At 39.4% G+C, this 20,298-nt stretch overlaps 1 protein-coding gene across 8 annotated transcripts in view; it reads right to left on the reverse strand.

Annotated features, from left to right (window-relative positions):
* Positions 1-20,298, reverse strand: part of AOPEP (aminopeptidase O (putative)) — a 439,006-nt gene that overhangs the window by 322,764 nt on the left and 95,944 nt on the right. For all 8 annotated transcript variants that reach the window (XR_005080838.2, XR_005080837.2, XR_005080836.2 and 5 more), the window contains one exon: positions 4,320-4,473. Coding sequence is in view for 4 of the 8 variants with exons in the window: in XM_037133315.2 (XP_036989210.2) it covers positions 4,320-4,473 (154 nt within the window). In the remaining 4 variants the exon portion in view is untranslated. The remainder of the gene's footprint in view (positions 1-4,319; positions 4,474-20,298) is intronic.

Genomic DNA, 20,298 nt, shown 5'->3' on the forward strand with positions numbered 1-20,298 from the left:
GGGAAGAAGGGTGAAATATACGTTAGGCTGGTAAATGATGGAAACCAGGCCATTGGTCCCCTCTTATACAAGAGGTCTCTCCAAGAAATGACTGTGTTTTACTCAGAGCCTCAAAAGGTTCTCCTTCAGCTATCCTCCTATTTCAAGGCAGGGCTGTACTGAAACCACCTCACACAAATGTTTCTCTGTCTTAGGTTCAAAAGAAATCACTGGAAAGTCTCCTCAGGGAATGGGTATTCTTTTTCCACAACCCCTTCCTTGGTTCATGTGAAAACTCAGTAAATATTTCCTGTATTCTTGCTGTATTCAAGGCACTCCAGAGGGAGCTGCTATGTACATACATCTGAATAAATCTCTGACCCCACCTTTGAGGAATTTACAGTTTTGTTAGAAGAAAAAGTTTTTAATTCTGATCAGTTTAGGTTTACACAATTTATTAACATTTTAGTTAGCAGAGCAGATACTTCCTAAAAATCACAAGTGTTCAAACTGCTACCACCAGCCCCCAACGCATTGCTGACCATGTCAACATAAATGATGATATAGTAGTGTCTGAAAGTCAGATGTGTTTTTTCTCAGGCATTTGGTATATTACAAAGCCAGATGAAATACTTGCAACATGAAACAGAGAGCTGAAATACTCTCAGGGAGCAAGGGCTGGACAAACCAAATCTAATCAAGCCAGAAAGATATGGAAAGGCTCCTCTCAAAGTGAAATGAAGGGTATTCTGGACATTGGAATTTTTCCATATGATTTGTACCCACCATTCCTTCTTTTCTAGACTTTCAAAGAGATAGAAACAGGATCTCATTCTCCGAAGTCCAACTTTTCATCGAGTTCGTGTCCTCTACCACGTCTGTTCTTCTTTAGGCTTAGCAGCCTCAGTACCTCTCCCATGCTTTTCTATGCTCCATGCCGCATGTTTTCCACGCTTTTAATCATTTTTGCTGATGAGTTCCTCTGGACTTTATCCAAATGTCCTGCTTAAAGTGTATGGCCCCAAAGTGAAGACAATGCTTTAACAAAGACCTCAAGAGATTAAATGTAATACAAAGATTCCCCTGTGGTTGGAGAAGGTTATACTGCAGCCAAATAAAATTAATAAAATTTCAGCAGTTTATCTAAGTGCCCTGTAATTAATGTATTTACTAAATGCTCAGCCAGAGTGGGCTGGAAATATGTGGAACTGGAGCTGGAGGAAGGACTGTTCTTCCTATAACTTGGCCCACATGAACAGTGATCCAAAGTTCAGTGACCAATACTTTGGCCAAATTTCTGGGACCCTAATGTGCCTGAACACATTAGGCAAATGAAAGCCTGTGGCACATAAGGCCTCTGTAAACGTTACATTTACGTGAATTGAACTAGTGATCTTCGGAAGATCTGAAGTAGAGGGGGGTTGGGAAAGGCAAGGGGACCAGATGTGAACATAACCAAAAACACCACTGCACTTGGCACTTCAGAGCACCTTTGTTGGCAAACTTAGTATGGAGCCAAAGATTTAATAGATAAAAACACAAAGCCACCCTCTGATGACTAAAAACAGCATACGTGAAGTGCATAGCCAGGGAAGGACCAAACAAATGTAAGCTATTATTTTATCAGCAGTACATTGCTGATGGACAAGCGCAGTGATAAATGAAGGGAAAACTTAGTCATAGCATGTCAGACATGGAAAGGAGTGTGGGAGGGACTCCACCACCCTCAAGCCTCACATTTCCATATGAGGACAAGATTCCCTGCCTGCAGTGGCACCCTTCACTCTCTCTCCAGCTGATCTGACTGGCTGGGTCACTCGGGACTTTCTCTTTTAGAATCTGCTTGCCCACAGAGCGGGTGCTTTTGGCTGTTAGGCAGGCTGTGTGCATCTCTGTTGTGGAGGTTAGCAGTGGTACAGCTGGGTGGAGATGTTTGTCTAAATTGGAAATGGAGTATTAGAAAGCTAATTAATACTGTATGCCTGAGTATTACCTCAGTCCAGCTTCTGTCAATAATAAAACATATCCTTCATTCTCCTTCTGTTTCTCAATTGGTTCTGAACTCAGGTGAACAAGGGAGGAGTCGTATTTACCCCCTCCCATAAACTCTAACAGGGATTCAGATATCCTCCCCCCTACTATCCCCACTTCATTCAGCCATGTCCTCCTCCTTCACAATTATAGATGCAGAAAAGTAAATAGCCATTTCAGCTGCTGTGGGCAGCAGAGAGAACATATAGGAAATGATTGCTGCCCACTCCCCTGCCTTGGATCTCTGCAAATATGGCTAGAAAAACAAAATAACAAATTTCTTTCTTTGCCTTCCCAAGGCACACATTTTCCAACTGCATACCTATTCTAACAGTAAATCAGCCGAGGCTGTAGGTGAAGAGCAGTGTTGCTTCACCATGAAGAATTTGAGAAACACTCCTGGGCCCCCAACCATCCACCCTCACCCCTAGCAACTCTTTATTTTGCAGAGAAGGAAAGTATGGCTTTGCCCAAGAATCATACCTACTTAATGGAGAGGACACCTTCAGGATCACTGGAAATGCTCTCTATTTCTGTTACAACATGACACATTCCAATCAATAACAGTGACTCAATCACAGCGGCACTGACTCTCCAAGTGAAAAGGTGGACCAGACTCCAGGTGAGGCATGGATGCAATGCACAGTTTTTAAAAGCCCCCAGAAAAGATTCTGAATCACCTCTCCAAGGGGTTGAACCCAGATGTGAATCCAGGTATTGTAACTCAGTAGGGACACGAATGTGAATATGCTGCTGTTTGAAGTATCAATATCATTATTTTATCTTTAAAAATAGAATAAAGCCTATCTACCATACAAATTTATCCTCAGAACTAAGCAAGGTGACATGTAGACCAAGACTTTCCCTAACTTCAAACATTAAATGGCTTCTGTATCAATTCAAGATAGGCTAGGATATGCTGTAATAATAAACATCCCCATTATTTCAGTGGCTTAACCAAAAAAAGTTTATTTCTCACTCATAGCAAGTTCATTGTAGATCGAAGTGACTCTCCAGGGCACCTGCCCTCCCTAATTAGAAATTTGGCTGCCTGGACTTTCAAAATGAGGCCTACTATGTGATCTCAGTCACAGAGAAAGAAAGCACTAGAGGGTCTCACTAGCAATTAAATATTCCCATTTGAAAGTAACATTCTGTCTACAATTCTCTTCTTCTCTTGGGAATAAGTAAAATCCTATAAGCAATTTATAATACTCTATATAGCTCATAGAAAATGGTCCAAGATAGGTAACTTACCAACCAAGAAGTGGAAATTACCTTCCTTCCAACAAAAAGCAAAATGCAGGTAATAAGACATGTCCATCATAAGCAGCACTTGATGGCTTTATTTTCTAACCACACCAACCACTACAGTCCGTGCAGGGAGAGCAAAAGCAACATGGCAAAACGACCAACACAAAAGAAATTTGTACTATGAGCATATCTTAGCTGGATTTCAAGGATGAAAAAACCATCTTTCCCCTGACTCTGGGCATTCTCCACCACAGGATACTAACTTAGTGCCTACCTGTAAATAGGAAAAATGATTAAACTGAGCAAGAAGTAAAAGCCCTAGAAGGAAGCATGACATCACACTGCACGATTAGCACACTCCTGAGCCTATTATTTGCATTCTCCTTCTTCCCTTTGACTCTCAAAGCTAGAACAGTTGAACATCTAATGGTCTATATTAATTTTAAAATTTTTTTAACTGATTTCCTCTAGTCAACTCTGAAAAGAAGGAATTGCTAATGAAGTTAACAGAGCCCTGACCCAGCAGGATTCTCAAAACTCAATAGCCTTGTGACAGCTTCCTTATGTCCTATGTTCCTAAGGAGGTTGACCACCCCCACAGCCCCTACAAAGACCCTGGTAGCAGCAGTCACTGGAACCAAAACAGCAGGGTGGACTACAAAAGAACCCATCAGATAAGCAACTTCTTTTTATTAAGCTGTGTTTTTGATCAAATAAGTACTGAAATCCAAAGTTAAAAGGTGTAGAAAGAGGGAAAAGTATTAAAGCAGAATATTCTGTTTACTTAACCAAATACACAAAAATATTTCATTTCACCTGACTGCATAGAGGATTTCATACATACTTACTTTCTTCTTGTTCTTTCTGCATAAACAATATGCCCACATTTTGGCCTATCAACTCTCTTTACCTCCCAGTAGGGCTTTTCCTGCTTTGATTAGTCATAGTTTGGTTTAGTTTCTCAGCAGGGATGACTCACATTCCCAGCGCTTGGAATAAATGCATCACTCTACTCTCTCAAGTGTTTGTTTTTCAGCAAGTTCCCAAATACAAACCTGAAGTCAGCCTCAGAAGTGGAGAAGGATCTCTCTGCTGCCAGATCATTTGATGAGCAGGTCTCTGGCTTCATTTCCGTCCAGGATCCCACTGCAATTGTAAAGGTGGAGGCTGGCATTGGCATGGTTACATAGTAATGCCAGCTTAAGCTCCCTATAAGCAGAAAGAAAAATCTAATGAGGCCAATGTATGTATCTGGACCTTACTTGTATATTTTCTCTTTAGGCACTTGAAGAATTTGTGTCCTAAGATGGTATGAGCCAGTTCTTGGAGGCGGGTCATGTCAACTGAAGGGACATTATTCCAGGTCTCAGGGGAAGCATAAGAGAGATGATAGTTTCAGGGCAGCCAGGGAGGTTTGGATCTGTTCCAGGAATCAGTTTGAAGCCCTTCAAGTGAGGCTATAAATAAATGGTGGTGGTTGAGGTGGTCACTAATGGCTGCAAATACATAAAAGTATAGGTTGTATGCTGCTGTAGAAACAAAAACATGTCTCATTCATCCTTATTGCCTATTACAGTACTTGGCACAAAAAAAAAAGAAAAAAGATGCTTACTTCAATGAACAAATGAATGGATGGATGGACAAATGAATTATCACTTACATTCTGCTATTTTGCCTAAATCAAGTCCATCTAAAATGGATATAGTAGAATACAATGAGACTAAAGAAGGGAGATACCTGGGTTTTAGTACCAACTATGAAAATACAACAATTAATTGTAGAAGTTCAGGTCTTATATCCCTATCCTTTTTATCTGTTAATACATTGGGCTGATCCCCCTTTCCTCATTGAGCAGATGAAAAACAGGCCTGGAGAGGTTCAATGGAGCCAAGGACTCCCACCTGGTGTGTAACAAGGCTGGAATTACAGCTGGAACTCCTCACTGCAGCCATGCTTGTGCCTGCCAGGTAGTCCAAACCTTATAAAAGGCTTTTACCAAAGGAACAAATGGTTGATAACTTATAACACTGTGCTTCCTTACTTCTAAGATGGGAAAATGGTTCTAATGTTTCTGAAATCTGAATGTGTCATACAACCTGATTTTATATAGTTTTTTTTGAGCACCTGCTATAAATTGATGGTGGTGTGTCTTAGCAGAATTAATATGACCTTATACTGTGGAACAATTCTCTACTGCTCATGTTCCTCATGGTCCAGTCAAGTAACACAACCTAGCCTCTCTCTCAGCCCCTTACTAATTCTTTAGCAGGAGCCACTCTTCTCTTTCTTGTTTTAAGTTTTAGAGGGTTAAACAATCATGGAGTGGCCTAAGGTTGTCCAGTTTGGTTAGTAAGCAGATAAGATGTCATATTCAACGGCAAACAAAATGGTATCATGCCCATATTGGTCAGCCGACCTAACATGACATTTTTCAAAGTCCTTTACCAGTAAAAATCAATACTAAAGGTGAGATTAAAAAATACTTTATTTATATATTTTAGACAGAGAGGAAAGGAGAAAAAGAGGGAGAGAAACATCAATGTGTGGTTGCCTCTTGTGCACCCCTGACTAGACCTGACCCAGGCATGTGTCCTGACTGGGAATCAAACCAGTGACCTTTTGGTTTACAGGGTGGTGCTCAATCCACTGAGCCAAACCAGCCAGGGTTATAAAGGTTCGATTTTCATCTCCATATGCTTGGCTTCTTTGTCTCTCGACTAATTCTGAACTCACAGAGGTAAAAGGTCATTATTTATTGCCCTCTGAAACTACCAACTTAGATCCCCCCCAAAAAATACATTGCAGAACTCCTCTGTTGAAAAACAAATTTTAAAAAGTTTTTTAAAAGATTTTATTTATTTACTTTTAGAGAGAAGGGAAGGAAGAGAGAAAAAGAGGGAGAGAAATAGCAATGTGCAAGAAATACAACGATCAGTTGCCTCTCCTATGCCCCCCCCCAACTGGAGACCTGGCCCACAACCCAGGCATGTGCCCTCACCAGGAATCAAACCAGCAACCTTTTGGTTTGTAGACTAGCACTCAATGTACTAAACAACACCAGCCAGGGCAGAAAAACAAATTTTTAAGTAGAAAACAAATATCTAAACTTAAGGAAAAAAGTATCTATGAAATCAACTTTGAATAAATATGACATATATCAAGTTTGGAAATCATTAGAGGAAACATACTTGAAGAAAGACTATAGAAGGACATGCTCAGAATGGCTGGAAACCGATCACAGAACTAGCCATCCTCTTAAACTTGCTTATAAGTTTCATTCTGCTTCTGCAATCAGACTGGCCACTCTTTAAATCACTCTTTCCACAGATAACTAACAAGATTAAGGCATGTTCCTTGTTTTCTTTTTCTTTAGATTTTATTTATTTTTAGAGAGAGGGGAAGGGAAGGGAAAAGGGAGAGAAACATCAATGTGTGGTTGCCTCTCACGCGCCCCCTATTGGAGATCTGGCCCACAACCCAGGCATGTGCCCTGAGTGGGAATCAAACCAGTGACCTTTTGGTATACTGGCCCATGCTCAATCCACTGAGCTACACCAGGCAGGGCAAGCATGCTCCTTTTTAAAGAGACCAGAGCCAATCCAGTGGCATATGCAGCTTCTTTGGGGCTGGAAGGAAAACCACAGCTTTAGAGAGAATTGCTGCTCTGATTTCAACCCAGTAAGAAGAGGCTATAGACAGTCACAGGGGTCTTGATAAAAGCATGACATGGATCTGACATGACATGCTGTACTGTGCCCACCTCCCTAATTTTTCTAGCTTCCCACAGCTATCTCGTTTTCTTAACACTGATGCCTCCCTGCAGATGCTCCATGAAGAACTTGAAATTTGGACTAGACAGCACAATGAGAGCCCATGCAAATTGTGGGGAGCACAGAGATGGAAGAACAGGAAAGAAATTGTGGGTGAGGGACTAAATGTTTTGAACAGCTTTGGTTTAAAAGAAAAATCTTGAATAACTGAATTTTTGTAATCAAAGGACTGTGGTCTAGCCATTCTTTCTCTGAAGTTTATTTTGGAATATTTACCATAAGTCACTGAATTTTTCTTTTAAAACTTCAGACCTGTGGGGGTTTAATAAACCCCCACAACAATGGTGATGCTTTAAGGTAAAAATAAAAGATTAAATGTATGAGGCTTTGTTTCTTCCCAAAACCCAAGTAAAGGACAGCAAAGGATATTTTTAAGCCATAAACAAACAAAAACAGGGAGAATACTATAAGAATATAGGAGATACTAGCTGCAAAATACTGGAAGTTAGAATGCAGATGAAAGAGTGGTAAATGACACAGCAAACCTGAATCTTAACTTAGTAGTGGAGAAAAAGATCCACCTCACTTTATCCCCTAGAAGCTCCAAAACTGGGGTTGGAGGAAGTATAAGCTAAGCAGGCCTGGCTGAGAAGGGCTTAGATCCCTGAATGGCCTCTCCTACTCCACACACCTGGGCTATATGCCCATTCCCCACACACCAATAAAATAACTTGAAGTTTATTTTATATAGAGAGTAAAAGAGAGGGCCTACAGACTGGGGGTGGGTGTGTGGTACAGTTGAGGGGGTTAGATGAATGTATGCATATCAGATGCTGAGAGCACCAGCCATCTTTCCTATCTAGTTCCTGGAATGTTAGAAACCAGGCTTTTTTAAAATTTATTTTTAGAGAGAGTGGAAGAGAGGGAGAAAGACAGGGAGGGAAACATAGATCTGTGAGAGAAACATGGATCAGCTGTCCCTCACATATCCCCTTTGAGGGACCTGACCTTTAGGTTTGCAGGACAACACCCAACCCACTGAGCCACACCAGCCAGGGTAGCAACCAGGCTTTTATCCTCCAGGCAGGAGAAGGAAAAAAGCTGACCAGCCCAAGAGGAGACAACTAAGAACTCTGACATCAGAGGTTTCTGATGATCATCCTAAGATGAAGCCCACAGTTGACAAGCCCTATGCATGCATCAGAGCTTCCAATCAGCATTTGAATCCCCTACTCCTAATTCCTGCAGACAATTCAAGGATCTCCAGGAATTTTTAGAATGTGCCTTATGTAAAACTGGGAGACCAAAACAAACAGAAGCAAGCAACTTAGAGGATAGTAACCATGCAAGTAGAAGAAAACTTCAAAACCACCATACGTATACAGATTGAGAATTAAGAGAATTTATTGCAGTGCTGAAATAAGAACAGCATAATATTTAAAAAACGAGGATTTCAAAGTAAAAAGAATTAAAAACATGATGGAAGGATGAATAACTCAATAAAAAGGGTGAGGTAGATTAGAAAGCTGAGGAAAAACTAGAAAGTAAAGAAAAAAAAGATGAGAAAAAAATAGAAATCAATCCAGGAAGCCCAGTAAGCAAGTAAAAGAAGCTCCAGCAAAAGACAACAGAGAAGATAGAAGAAAAGAAAATCATCAGTTAAAAAAACTGACAAAATTTGCCCACATTTAAGGGGCACCGAGTTTCCAGACTGACAGGACACAGGACTGTATATAATCAACCCACATCGAGATACATTGCTATGAAATTTAGAACCCTAGGGACAAAGACAAGATCCTATAAGCTTCCAAAAAGAGGGAAAAAATCATATACAATTAGGATATTTTCAGAGAAGCAGAGTTAAAAAAAATTCACCTCCCATGCATCTGATTCTCAGGAAGCTGCTGGAATATGTAAAGCATGCTGCAAAAAGAGGCAGTAAACCAAGAGGAAGGCCCCACAAGCTAATACAAGAAAGAAGCAAAGGGAACCTGATAGAGACTGGTAATCTAGCAGCCGGATAGAGAAGGGCAATCCTAGAAACCAGCTATGTCCCCAGTAGAGAATGTAACCAATGACCACCAAAGCAGATTACAGGGCCTGGGGAGAGATTGTTTCAAGAAGATGAAATTGAGAGAAAACCTGATAAATCTCAGCATCTTGAAAAATTTAAACAACTTTCAAAGAGTCTGGGGTTGGTAAATACATAGAAAACCAAGCAAACAGAAAAATAAACTAATGAACATGAAGGCAATTACTGACTTCATGAAAAACTACATGTGGTGCAAAAATAATCATTTAATCTAAGTTTTACTACAAGTGTCAGCTCTAATAACAAACATATATAATGATGATCTAATGAAAGTTACATTTATATGTGAAAGATGGAATTTGGGGAAGGGAGGACTTCAAAGTAAAAAGAATTAAAAACATGATGGAAGAATGAATAACTCAATAAAAAGGGTGAGGTAGATTAGAAAGCTGAGGAAAAACTAGAAAGTAAAGAAAAAAAAGATGAGAAAAAAATAGAAATCAATCCACGAAGCTCAATGAGCAAGTAAAAGAAGCTCACATGTGTGATGGAGTCTGGTGTGGGAGGGGAAAAGAGCTAAACCCTCATCTGCCAAGTGAGAAGACCGACCCTGAACAATGAAGTATCCTATTGAACTACCTGGTCATAAAAGTCAACCAATCAGCTAAAATAGATCAAAGTGGTCACTTCTAAATCAGAAGAAATAGAGTGGTGGTACTGAGGACTGTTATTTTAGAAAGGAAGTTATTAAACCCAATAGAATTAGTTGACTCTTTAAATATGTGCATTTTAAATATAAAATAAAACTAATAGGTCAATTAATTAGAAGGTAATTTTAACATAAAACAAACAACACTTTTGGTTCTGAGATACCATTAAAATGATAAAATATAATTTGGAAGAAAGATGCAATTTAGAGGTAAGGACTAGGCACCATCCTATTAGGTAAAGGGATTGAGAAGCACAGATTGGTAGTTACAAAATAGTCACGGGGATATAAACTACAGCATAGAAAATGTACACAGTAATATTGTAATAGCTATGTATAATGTCAAGTGAGTACTGAAAATATCACAGAGACCACTTTGTAAAGTATGTATGATTATCTAACCACTATGCATACACCTGAAACTAATACAAAATAATATTGAATATAAATTGTAATTAAAATTAAACAAAGGAAGTCATTTTAAGAATTAAACACTGACAATGATTTTTTGGATATGAAATCAAAATTACAAGCAGCAAAAGCAAAAATAAAGATGTGGGACTACATCAAACTAAAAAGTATCTGCACAGAAGAAGAAAACATTAACAAAATGAAAAAGGTAACCTACAGAATGGGAGAAAATATGTGCAAATCATACATCTGATAAGAGGTTAATATTCAGAATATATAAAAAACTACAACCCAATAACAAAAAATCAAATAACCCAATTTAAAAGTGGTCAAAGGACTGAGACAGACATTTCTCCAAAGATTATTTACAAATGGCCAACAAGTATATAAAAATATGCTCAACACCAGTGTTAAAAAATACAAATTGAAACCACAAGGAGATGTCACTTCACACCTATTAAAATGGCTATCATTGAAAAAGATAAGAGACTGCTGGGCAAGACACCAGCATAGGTAAATGTATAACCACTACAACTACACTACAGAACAACCATGATTCAGAACTACCTGAAATCTGGTAGTTCTGAATGAAAGTCCTACAACTAGAGAATTAAAGAAGAAGCCATATCAAGACTGTAGGGGAAGCAGAGACATGGAATGGGCTGCTCCTGTACCCATATGTGGCAGATAAAATTGGGGGGAATATCTTGGTTGCAGATGTTCCACCTGAGGAAAGAGGGATCCCAGGCCCAAACCAGGCACCCTGTCCCAGGGTTCCTGTGCCAAGAAGAAAATTCCCCATAACTTCTGGCTATAAAAACTAGCAGGGTTTGAGTCTGAAGGAGACGAAGGGCTTCTGGCTTCCCAAACAGTTCCTCTTAAAGGGCCCACACACAGACTTACTATGACCTATTCCCTCTGAGCTCCAGTCCTGGGGCAGCATCATGAAAGGCACCAGACAGACAGGGAGTAACTAAATTGTCCAGCATCATGGCAAGAGCTTGGGAGGGAGCTTTCTCCCAGGCAGAAGTGCTGGTAGAAGTCACTATTCCCTTTCTGAGCCCTCCCTGCAAAGAGCTGGCAGTCAGGAGCCATATCTGAGACTTTGTCACCTGGCTCACACTGCCCCACCCTGGTAATTCCCTGAGGTCCCACCCCACCCAACTTTCAGGCTTACCTAAGCTGTTTCCAGTGGCTTTTCCACACCAATGGCCTGGGTTAGCTCATGCATCAGATTTTCCTAAAAATCTCAAACAAGAAGCATCTGGATTCAGTAAGCCCCATACCTCTTGCTAAGTGGCCTTAGGTCTAGCACTTGCAGCAGCTGGCTTTGGTTTGCAGCTTGGCCCCACCTGGCCACTTCCCAGCCCAGCACAAGTAGCAGCCAAATGCAGATCACTTTGTAGCTCATGATGGGTAGACCTGGGTGGAACATAGGTGGCCTGCACCTGCTGGGGGCACCCAGAGCCAGAGCCCCCAGTGGACAGCTTCAGACTATGTTGAAACATCATCACTCAACCACCTCTACAAATGACACAAAGTGCAGACTTTGTGGGCACCAGAACCCTGCTGAAATAAGTGTTGCTTTCAGGGGCATGCCCCTGCACAGCTGATCCTCAACAATGGTCGGAGGTTGGTGGTCACAGCCAGTCCTTGAAGCTGACTGGCCTGGGTAAATCACTCCCATTGACATGCCAACAGCAATCAGGGCTCAACTGTAACAGAAGGGTGTACACAGTCCACAAGAGGGTATATCTCCAGTGTTCAGCTTAGGTGATCAGGGATGTTGTGCTACTGAACCTTACAGGACACCTAACTCATTAAGCCACTCTACCAAGCTTGGGAGACATAGCAACTCCACCTAATACATAGAAACAAACACAGGGAGGTTATCAAAATGAGGAGACAAAGAAACATATCCCAAAAGAAAGAACAAAATAAAACTCCAGAAAAAGAACTAAACAAAATGGAGACAAGCAATCTACTAGATGCAGGGTTCAAAACACTGGTTATAAGGACGGTCAATAAACTTAGTGAGAACATCAACAGCATAAAAAAGGACCAGTTAGAAATGAAGGACACACTAACTGAAATGAAGAATAATTTACAGGGAACCAACAAGAGTAGATGAAGGCAAGAATTAAATCAGCAATTTGCCATACAAAGAAACAAAACACAATCAATCAGAACAACAAAAAGAAAAAAGAATACAAAAAAATGAAGATAGTGTAAGGAGTCTCTGAGACAACTTCGAGTATACCCAACATTCACATCACGGGGGTGCTGGAAGGAAAAGAGAGAGAGCAAGAACTTGAATACCTATTTGAAAAAATAATGACAGAAAACTTCCCTAATCTGGTGAAGGAAATAGACATATGAGTCCAGAAGTGCAGAGACTCCCAAACCAGATGGACACAAAAAGGCCCACACCAAGACACATCATAATTAAAATGTCAAAGATTAAAGACAAAGAGAAGTTTAAAAGCAGCAAGAAAAAAGCAGTTCATTATCTATAAGGGAGCTCCCATAAGACTGTCAGCTGATTTCTCAACAGAAACGTTGCAAGCCAGAAGGGATTGGCAAACAATATTTAGTGATGAAAGGCTAGGACCTACAAGCAAGATTACTCTACCCTGCAAAGCTATCATTTAGAATTAAAGTACAGATAAAGAGCTTCCTAGACAAGAAAAAGCTAAAGGAGTTCACCACCATCAAACCAGTATTATATGAAATGTTAAAGGGTCTTCTTTAAGAAGAGGAAGACAAAAAGGTAAAAAAAATATTAACAATAGAACGGCAATAAGTACATATCTATCAACAATTGAATCTAAAAAGCAAAATAAATGAACAAGCAGAACAGAAACAGACTCACAGACACAGAAAACATTTTCACAGTTGCCAGACTGGGGGGGGGGGGCAGGTTAGCAATAATGGTGAAGGGATTACGAAGTACAAATTGATTGTTACAGAATAGTCATGGGGATTTAAGGTATGGCATAGGAAATGTAGACAATGATATTCTAATAACTATGTATGGTGTCAGATGGATGAGAGATTTATCGAGATGATCACTTAGTAAGTTATGTACACTGGAGTGTACACCTGAAACTAATATAATAATGTATGTCAACTGTAATTGAAAAATAAAAGAAATTAAAAAAGAAGAGATAAGCATTGACAAGGATATGGAGAAAAGGGAACCCTTGTGCACTGTTGGCGGGAATACAAATTAGTATAGCCACTATGGAAAACAGTATGGAGGTTTCTCAAAAAATTTAAAAATAGGACTAACATATGATCCAGCACTTCCACTCATGGATATTTATCCAAACAAAATGAAATCGCTATATCAAAGAGATACCTGCACTCTCATGTTCAATGCAGCCATTGAACATGAGAGTGTAGTCATTATTATTTTCAGTGACTCAGTCATTATTTTCAATGACTAAGACATGGAAACAACCTAAGTGTCCACTGTGCAATGAATGGATAAAGAAAACATGATGTATATTAATGTAATATTATTCAGACATAAAAAGGAAATTCTGCTATTTGTGACAATATGGACGGACCTTGAGAGCATCATTTTTAATGAAATAAGTCAAAGAAAGACAAATACTGTACAAGATCTCATTATATGTGAAATCTAAAAAAAAACAAACTCAATAAAACAGAAAGTAGACTGATGACAGACAGGAGCAGGGGTTTCAGAGGAAGTTGAGGGGCAATGAGTGATAGTATTCAAAGGATAGATGCTTCTAGTCATAAGATAAGTCCTAAGGATGTAATGTACAGCAAGGTGACTGTTAACAATACTGTACTGTATATAGTTAACAATACTGTACTCTATATTTTAAAGTTGCTAAGAGAGTAGACCTTCAGAGTTCTCACGGACAATAAAACTATGTGAGGTGATGAATGTGTTAACTAACCTTATTGTGGTAACTATTTCATAATAATACAGCATCTGGCAGAAGTAACGCCTGCTTGAGTGTCAATGGTAGAGTAATAATATGGGTGTAATAATTTATAGTTTTTTTTTTATAACTACCAAATATAAGGACTTTCCAGTCACTCAGTTTTTTTTAAAGATTTTATTTATTTATCTTTAGAGGGGAAGGGAAGGAGAGAGGGAGAGAAACATCAATGTATGGTTGCCTTTCGTGCGTCCCCTGCTGGGAACTGGCCTGCAGGGAACCTGCCTGCAACCCTGGCATGTGCCCTGACTGGGAATCGAACCGCGACTGTCTGGTTTGCAGGCCCGGCCCGTGCTCAATCCACTGAGCTACACCAGCCAGGGCATAATTTATAGTTTTAATTGGAACATTTCATCTAAGGTGCCATATGGTATGCTTGAGTGTGATATTGTTATGTTATAGAATTACATGCTTATGATTTTGTAATAAAAAGGGGTGTTATTTGTGCTTAATCCTGTGTACATATATCAAATCATCACACTGTATACCCTAAACTTATATGTTAGATGTCAATTATATCTCAATCAATCTAGGGAAGGGGGAGAATGAAACACTATGGGAAATAAGCTTTCTCCTTACATTCTGTATTAAATTTTGTACCTGATTTTTCCTTCCTTCCTTCCTCCCTTCCTCCCTTCCTCCCTTCCTCCCTCCCTCCCTCCCTCCCTCCCTCCCTCCCTCCCTCCCTCCCTCCCTCCCTTTCTCTTTCTTTTTCTCTCTCTCTCTTTCTTTTTTTGCTGCCTCTCTGGTTCTTGTACCATCCACCTAGCACACTGAGAACATGAAACTTTTTGGAAACAGCAGGAACTAAAACTGCTTTCAATAAACACGGCTAATGGAATAAGAGGTATCTGTTAGAGGCCTGCACAAGGCCATAGAGAAGCCACACTGAGTGCCCAATTACATCATGTCCCAGCTCCTTTATCAGAATGTCTGTACACCCAAGGTATATGGGGAGGGCAGTGGAGGCTGCAAATGGATGTGGCAGGAGAGAGGAATGAGATTAGCAATTAAAAAAAGTCAGAAACCTTAAGTGACCTGGAGTTTGGAAGTAAGATAGCAAAAGTGTTAACAGAATCTGAGTCAAATCCAGCAATAATATTTTAAAACTGTCATTGCTCCTTCACAGTTTTCTCTGAAGATAAATAATGGTGGAAAAGGGATTTTGCTGGGGGGGGAGGAATATATTGAAAACATCCCCCAAACTCATATTTTAAATGATCACAATTATTTTCTCCTATGTAGCCCTTAAGATTTTTAATTTTTTGATTCCTAAAGTCCCTCTACTTAGTGGAGCTCCTGAGGAATAAACTGTTTCATACTTCAAGCTTTTAAAGCAAAATGCTTTTTAGAATACCAAGTGACAGTCAAATAGGGGCAAAATCAGTAGGCTGGCCAAATAAGAACCAGCCAGGAGCTCACTTCCCAAAGACCCTGGCTGGATTCTTTTTTTTTTTTTTCCCTTCTAATTTTATTTAGTTATTTTTCAAGTACAGTTTTTTGTCTATTTCTCCCATCCCAGCCTCCCCCTGCCCCGTCTCCCCGCCTCCCTCCCATTTTCACCTCCCTTAGTTCTCATCCCTGTGTCCTTCCTATTTGTTCCTCCAAATCCCTCCCCCTTTTTCCCCTTAACTTCCCTTCCCTCTCCCTTCTGGTCTCTGTCCCCTTGTTCTCTATTTCAGTGTCTTTTTTTTTTTTTTTTATGCTTGCTTGTTTGTTTTGTTGTTTAGCTTCCTGTTAAAGGTGAGATCATATAGTATTTGTCTTTCAACACCTGGCCTATTTCACTCAGCATAATGCTTTCCAGTTCCATCCATGTTGTTGCAAAGGGTAGTAGCTCCTTCTTTCTCTCTGCTGCATAGAATTCCATTGTGTACATGTACCACAATTTTTGGATCCATTCATTTACTGATGGGCACCTAGGTTGCTTCCAACTCTTGGCTATTGTAAATTGTGCTATGAACATTGTGGTGCATAGGTTCTTTGAAATTGATGTTTTAGGATTCTTAGGTGTTTGTTGCTTTGTTTATGATAGCCATCCTGACTGGTGTAAAGTGGTATCTCATTGTGGTTTTAATTTGCATCTCTCTGATAGCTAACGATATTGAGCATCTCTTCTTGTGTCTCTGGATCCTCTGTATCTCCTCCTTGGAGAAGTGTCTGTTAAAGTCCTTTTCCCATTTTTTAATTGGGTTGGGTGTCTTCTTAGAGTGGAGTCGTGTAAGTTCTTTGTATATTTTGGAGATTAAACCTTTGTCTGAGGTATCACTGGCAAATATGTTTTCCCATACAGTTGGTTGTCTTGCTAGTTTAATACTGTTTTCTTTAGCCATGCAGAAGCTTTTTATTTTGATGAGATCCCATTTGTTTATTCTTTCCTTTATGTTCCATGCTCTAGGGGATATATCAGTAAAAAAGTTGCTGCGTGAAATATCTGAGATTTTCTTGCCAATGTTCTCCTCTAGGACTTTAATGGTGTCATGGCTTATATTTAAGTCTTTTATCCATCTTGAATTTATTTTGGTATATGGTGTAAGTTGGTGCTCAAGTTTCATTTTTTTGCATGTAGCTGTCCAGTTCTCCCAGCACCATTTGTTGAAAAGGCTATCTTTACTCCATTTTATGTTACTGCCCCCTTTGTCGAATATTAATTGACTGTAGAGAGTTGGGTTGATTTCTGGGCTCTCTGTTCTGTTCCACTGGTCTATGTGCCTGTTTTTATGCCAGTACCAGGCTGTTTTGATTACAGTGGCCTTGTAATACAGTTTGATATCAGGGATTGTGATCCCTCCTACTTTGTTCTTCTTTCTCAAAAGTGTAGCTGCTATTCGGGGTCACTTATGGTTCCATATAAATTTTTGAAGTGTTTGTTCTATGTCTGTGAAATATGCCATTGGTACTTTAATAGGTATTGCATTGAATGTGTATATTGCTTTGGACATTTTGATGATGTTAATTCTTCCAATCCATGAACACAGTATATGTTTCCATTTGTTTGTGTCTTCCTTGATTTCTTTCTTCAGGGCTGTGTAGTTTTCTGCATACAGGTTTTTTTACCTCCTTAGTTAGGTTTATTCCCAGATATTTTATTTTTCTTTTTGCTATATCGAATGGATTCTTTGTAAAAGTTTCTCAAAGGTGTTCAGCCCTGGGCTTCCTGCCCAATCTTGGGTGAATGCTGTGACAACTGCCTGCTTCCCACTTTGGCGGGGTAGGGGTTTACTAGTTCACTACTATTAGAGCATATCTAGTATCCTTATGGGGTAGAAAAATGGCTTTTAAGTTGTCTGTTATGGATTATTCCACTGAGCCCCATCTAGCATGAAGACTACCCAAAGCCACAGGGAATACCTGATCTCATCTTCAAACCCCAATGCAAAATAGGCGAAATAACAAGGAAGAAATACTGCCCCAGAATACAGAGCATACATTCATTCCAAAGACAAAGAGAGATAATTTCTGGATTATCTATTGTTTGGGAGAAGCCCAACTTGTAAAGAAGATTGATGAAGAGCATATTTATTTTTAGTGTGTCTATTAATTTAATTCCAGCTCTGGAATCTGACTACTGGAATTCAATTGCCTGCTCCACACTTACCAGTTTAGACATATTACTTAATCTCTCAATGCATCAGTTTTCTCATCTATAATAAGGGAATGATCACAGTATCTACCTCATAAGGGCTATGTGAAGATTACAGTAGATAATGTGTATAGAAACCACTAAGGCATGGTAAGTGGCACATAATAAGTGCTGAAGAAATCTTAACTACCGTGTCTTAACAGCTGCCTCCCCCTGTTGCTTAGGCTGATTCTCCAGAGACAGAGATGAAATATGTAGAAGGTATGGCTGCCATATGTGCACCAAAGCCTATGGCCTGATGAGGCCCACATATGGGGTTTAAGTTTGAATGACATTAAAACTAGTACACACAAAGCAATCCATTTAAAGGAGAATGACAGCCCAAAAGGGGGCATGCTGCATGACTTCACATAGAATGGGCCATTTGGAGACTATTTAAATGGTGTTTACCTTAAATGAGCCATCCTCAATGAAATAGACAGTGAATGCCTTCATTTCCCTTGATTCAATCTACTTGCCCTAGACTCCCTTGCTACACCAGCTGCAAAAGAAAGAGAACACACTGTACTTGAATTAACCTAGAGTTTTTCCTCTGCAGAGGCTAGAAGCCTATGATACCACTGGATTATCTCAAGGCCAGGCCTGGAATCATTAGCAAGATGAGCGGGGAGTGAAGGGGTGATGGCAATAGGAAGGGGCCCAGAGGAAGTGGTGCTCTCAAACTGTGCAGGCCTGAGCAACCACCCAGCTAGCCTCCCTCTGCTTCTTCAGGAAGTTCCCAAACACCTCAATGCTGCCTTCTCAGACTAGAACTTATTTAGGGGGTGAAATTCTTAGACTTCAATTGTTTCACTAGTAAGACAGAGATATCATATCAGATATTGTTCTTCTAATCACCTTGGCAGCTGCTACAAGATCCAAAGAGACATTTTCATCTCTGAAATAGAACTGAAATTTTCTTTACAGATGACAGTTTTTTGTAGGTATGGTATATATTTGATATGGGTCGTTTTTCAAAATCATAGGAGGCAGTCTAAAATTTAGTTTTGAAAATACTTGTAACTACAAAGTGCTAGAACAATTACAATAATTATTTTCTTCATTTACTACTCTAAAAAACTGTCATGAAAAATTTTGAAAATCCTGTCTTCCAAGGGAAGAAGAGTGAAGGAAAAAAAAGAACACGATGGAGTCTTCAGTTCATGGTTGGGAGAGAAAAATTTTTATGCAATACTCGTTAAAAACTTTGCTAATTATGTGCCAAAATCATTTTTATAAAAAGAAAAATAATATGAGAAAAACATCACAATACTGTAGTCAATTTTACCTATCAATCATGCCCACTAATGGTAAACTAAATACATAGTGAATGTAAAGACATTGCCCTATTCTTAAGGGAGTCCTGGATAAAATCACTCAACACACAGCAAAGACACAGCCACATCACACAACAACTCTGCTCCACAGAGCCAAAAATAGATGATTCACCTTTGCAAAGGTAGGCATGGCACAGAATTTCTTGTATTTAAAGTTATTATTTTCACTGAAAATTAAAATAGGCACTTAAATTCTTCCCATTAAAATAATCCACTTCATCTTTTTTAAATATATTTTATTGATTATGCTATTACAGTTGTCCCATTCCCCCCATTAATCCCCTCTGCCCTGCACACCCCCTCTCATCTGCGTTACCCCCTTTAGTTCATGTCCATGGGTCATACATATAAGTTCTTTGACTTCTACATTACTTATACTATTCTTACCTTCCCCCTGTCTATCTTCTACTCACCATTTATGCTACTTATTCTCTGTACCTTTTCCCTCTCTCTCCCCACCCACTCCCTACTGATGATAACCCTCCATGTGATCCTCATTTCTGTCATTCTGTTCCTGTTCTAGTTGTTTGCTTAGTTTGTTTTTGTTTTGTTTAAGGTTCAGTTGTTAATAACTGTGAGTTTGTTATCATTTTATTGTTCATATTTTTTATCTTCTTTTTCTTAGTAAGTCCCTTTAACATTTCTCATAATAAGGGCTTGGTAATGATGAACTCCTTTAAGTTGACCTTATCTGAAAAGTGCTTTATCTACCCTTCCATGCTAAATGAAAGCTTTGGTGGATTGAGCAATCTTGGATGTAGGTCCTTGCCTTTCATGACTTGGAATACTTCTTGCCAGCCCCTTCTTGCCTACAAGGTCTCTTTTGAGAAATCAGCTGACAGTCTGATGAGAACTCCTTTGTAGGTAACTGCCTCCTATTCTCTTGATGCTTTTAAGATTCTCTCCTTATCTTTAATCTTAGCTAATATAATTATGATGTGCCTTGCTGTGTTCCTCTTTGAGTCCAACTTCTTTGGGACTCTCTGAGCTTCCTGGACTTCCTAGAAGTCTATTTCCTTTGCAAGATTGGGGAATCTCTCCTTCATGATTTCTTTAAATAAGTTTTCAATTTGTTGCTCTTCCTTTTCTCCTTCTGCTACCCCTATGATTCAGATGCTGGCACATTTAAAGATGTCGTGGATGTTCCTAAGCCTTTTCTCATTTTATTGAATTCTT

The sequence above is a fragment of the Artibeus jamaicensis genome, unplaced genomic scaffold (assembly GCF_021234435.1).
Source record: "Artibeus jamaicensis isolate MK-2021 breed Jamaican fruit bat unplaced genomic scaffold, CSHL_Jam_final scaffold_1964, whole genome shotgun sequence".
NCBI lineage: Eukaryota > Metazoa > Chordata > Mammalia > Chiroptera > Phyllostomidae > Artibeus > Artibeus jamaicensis.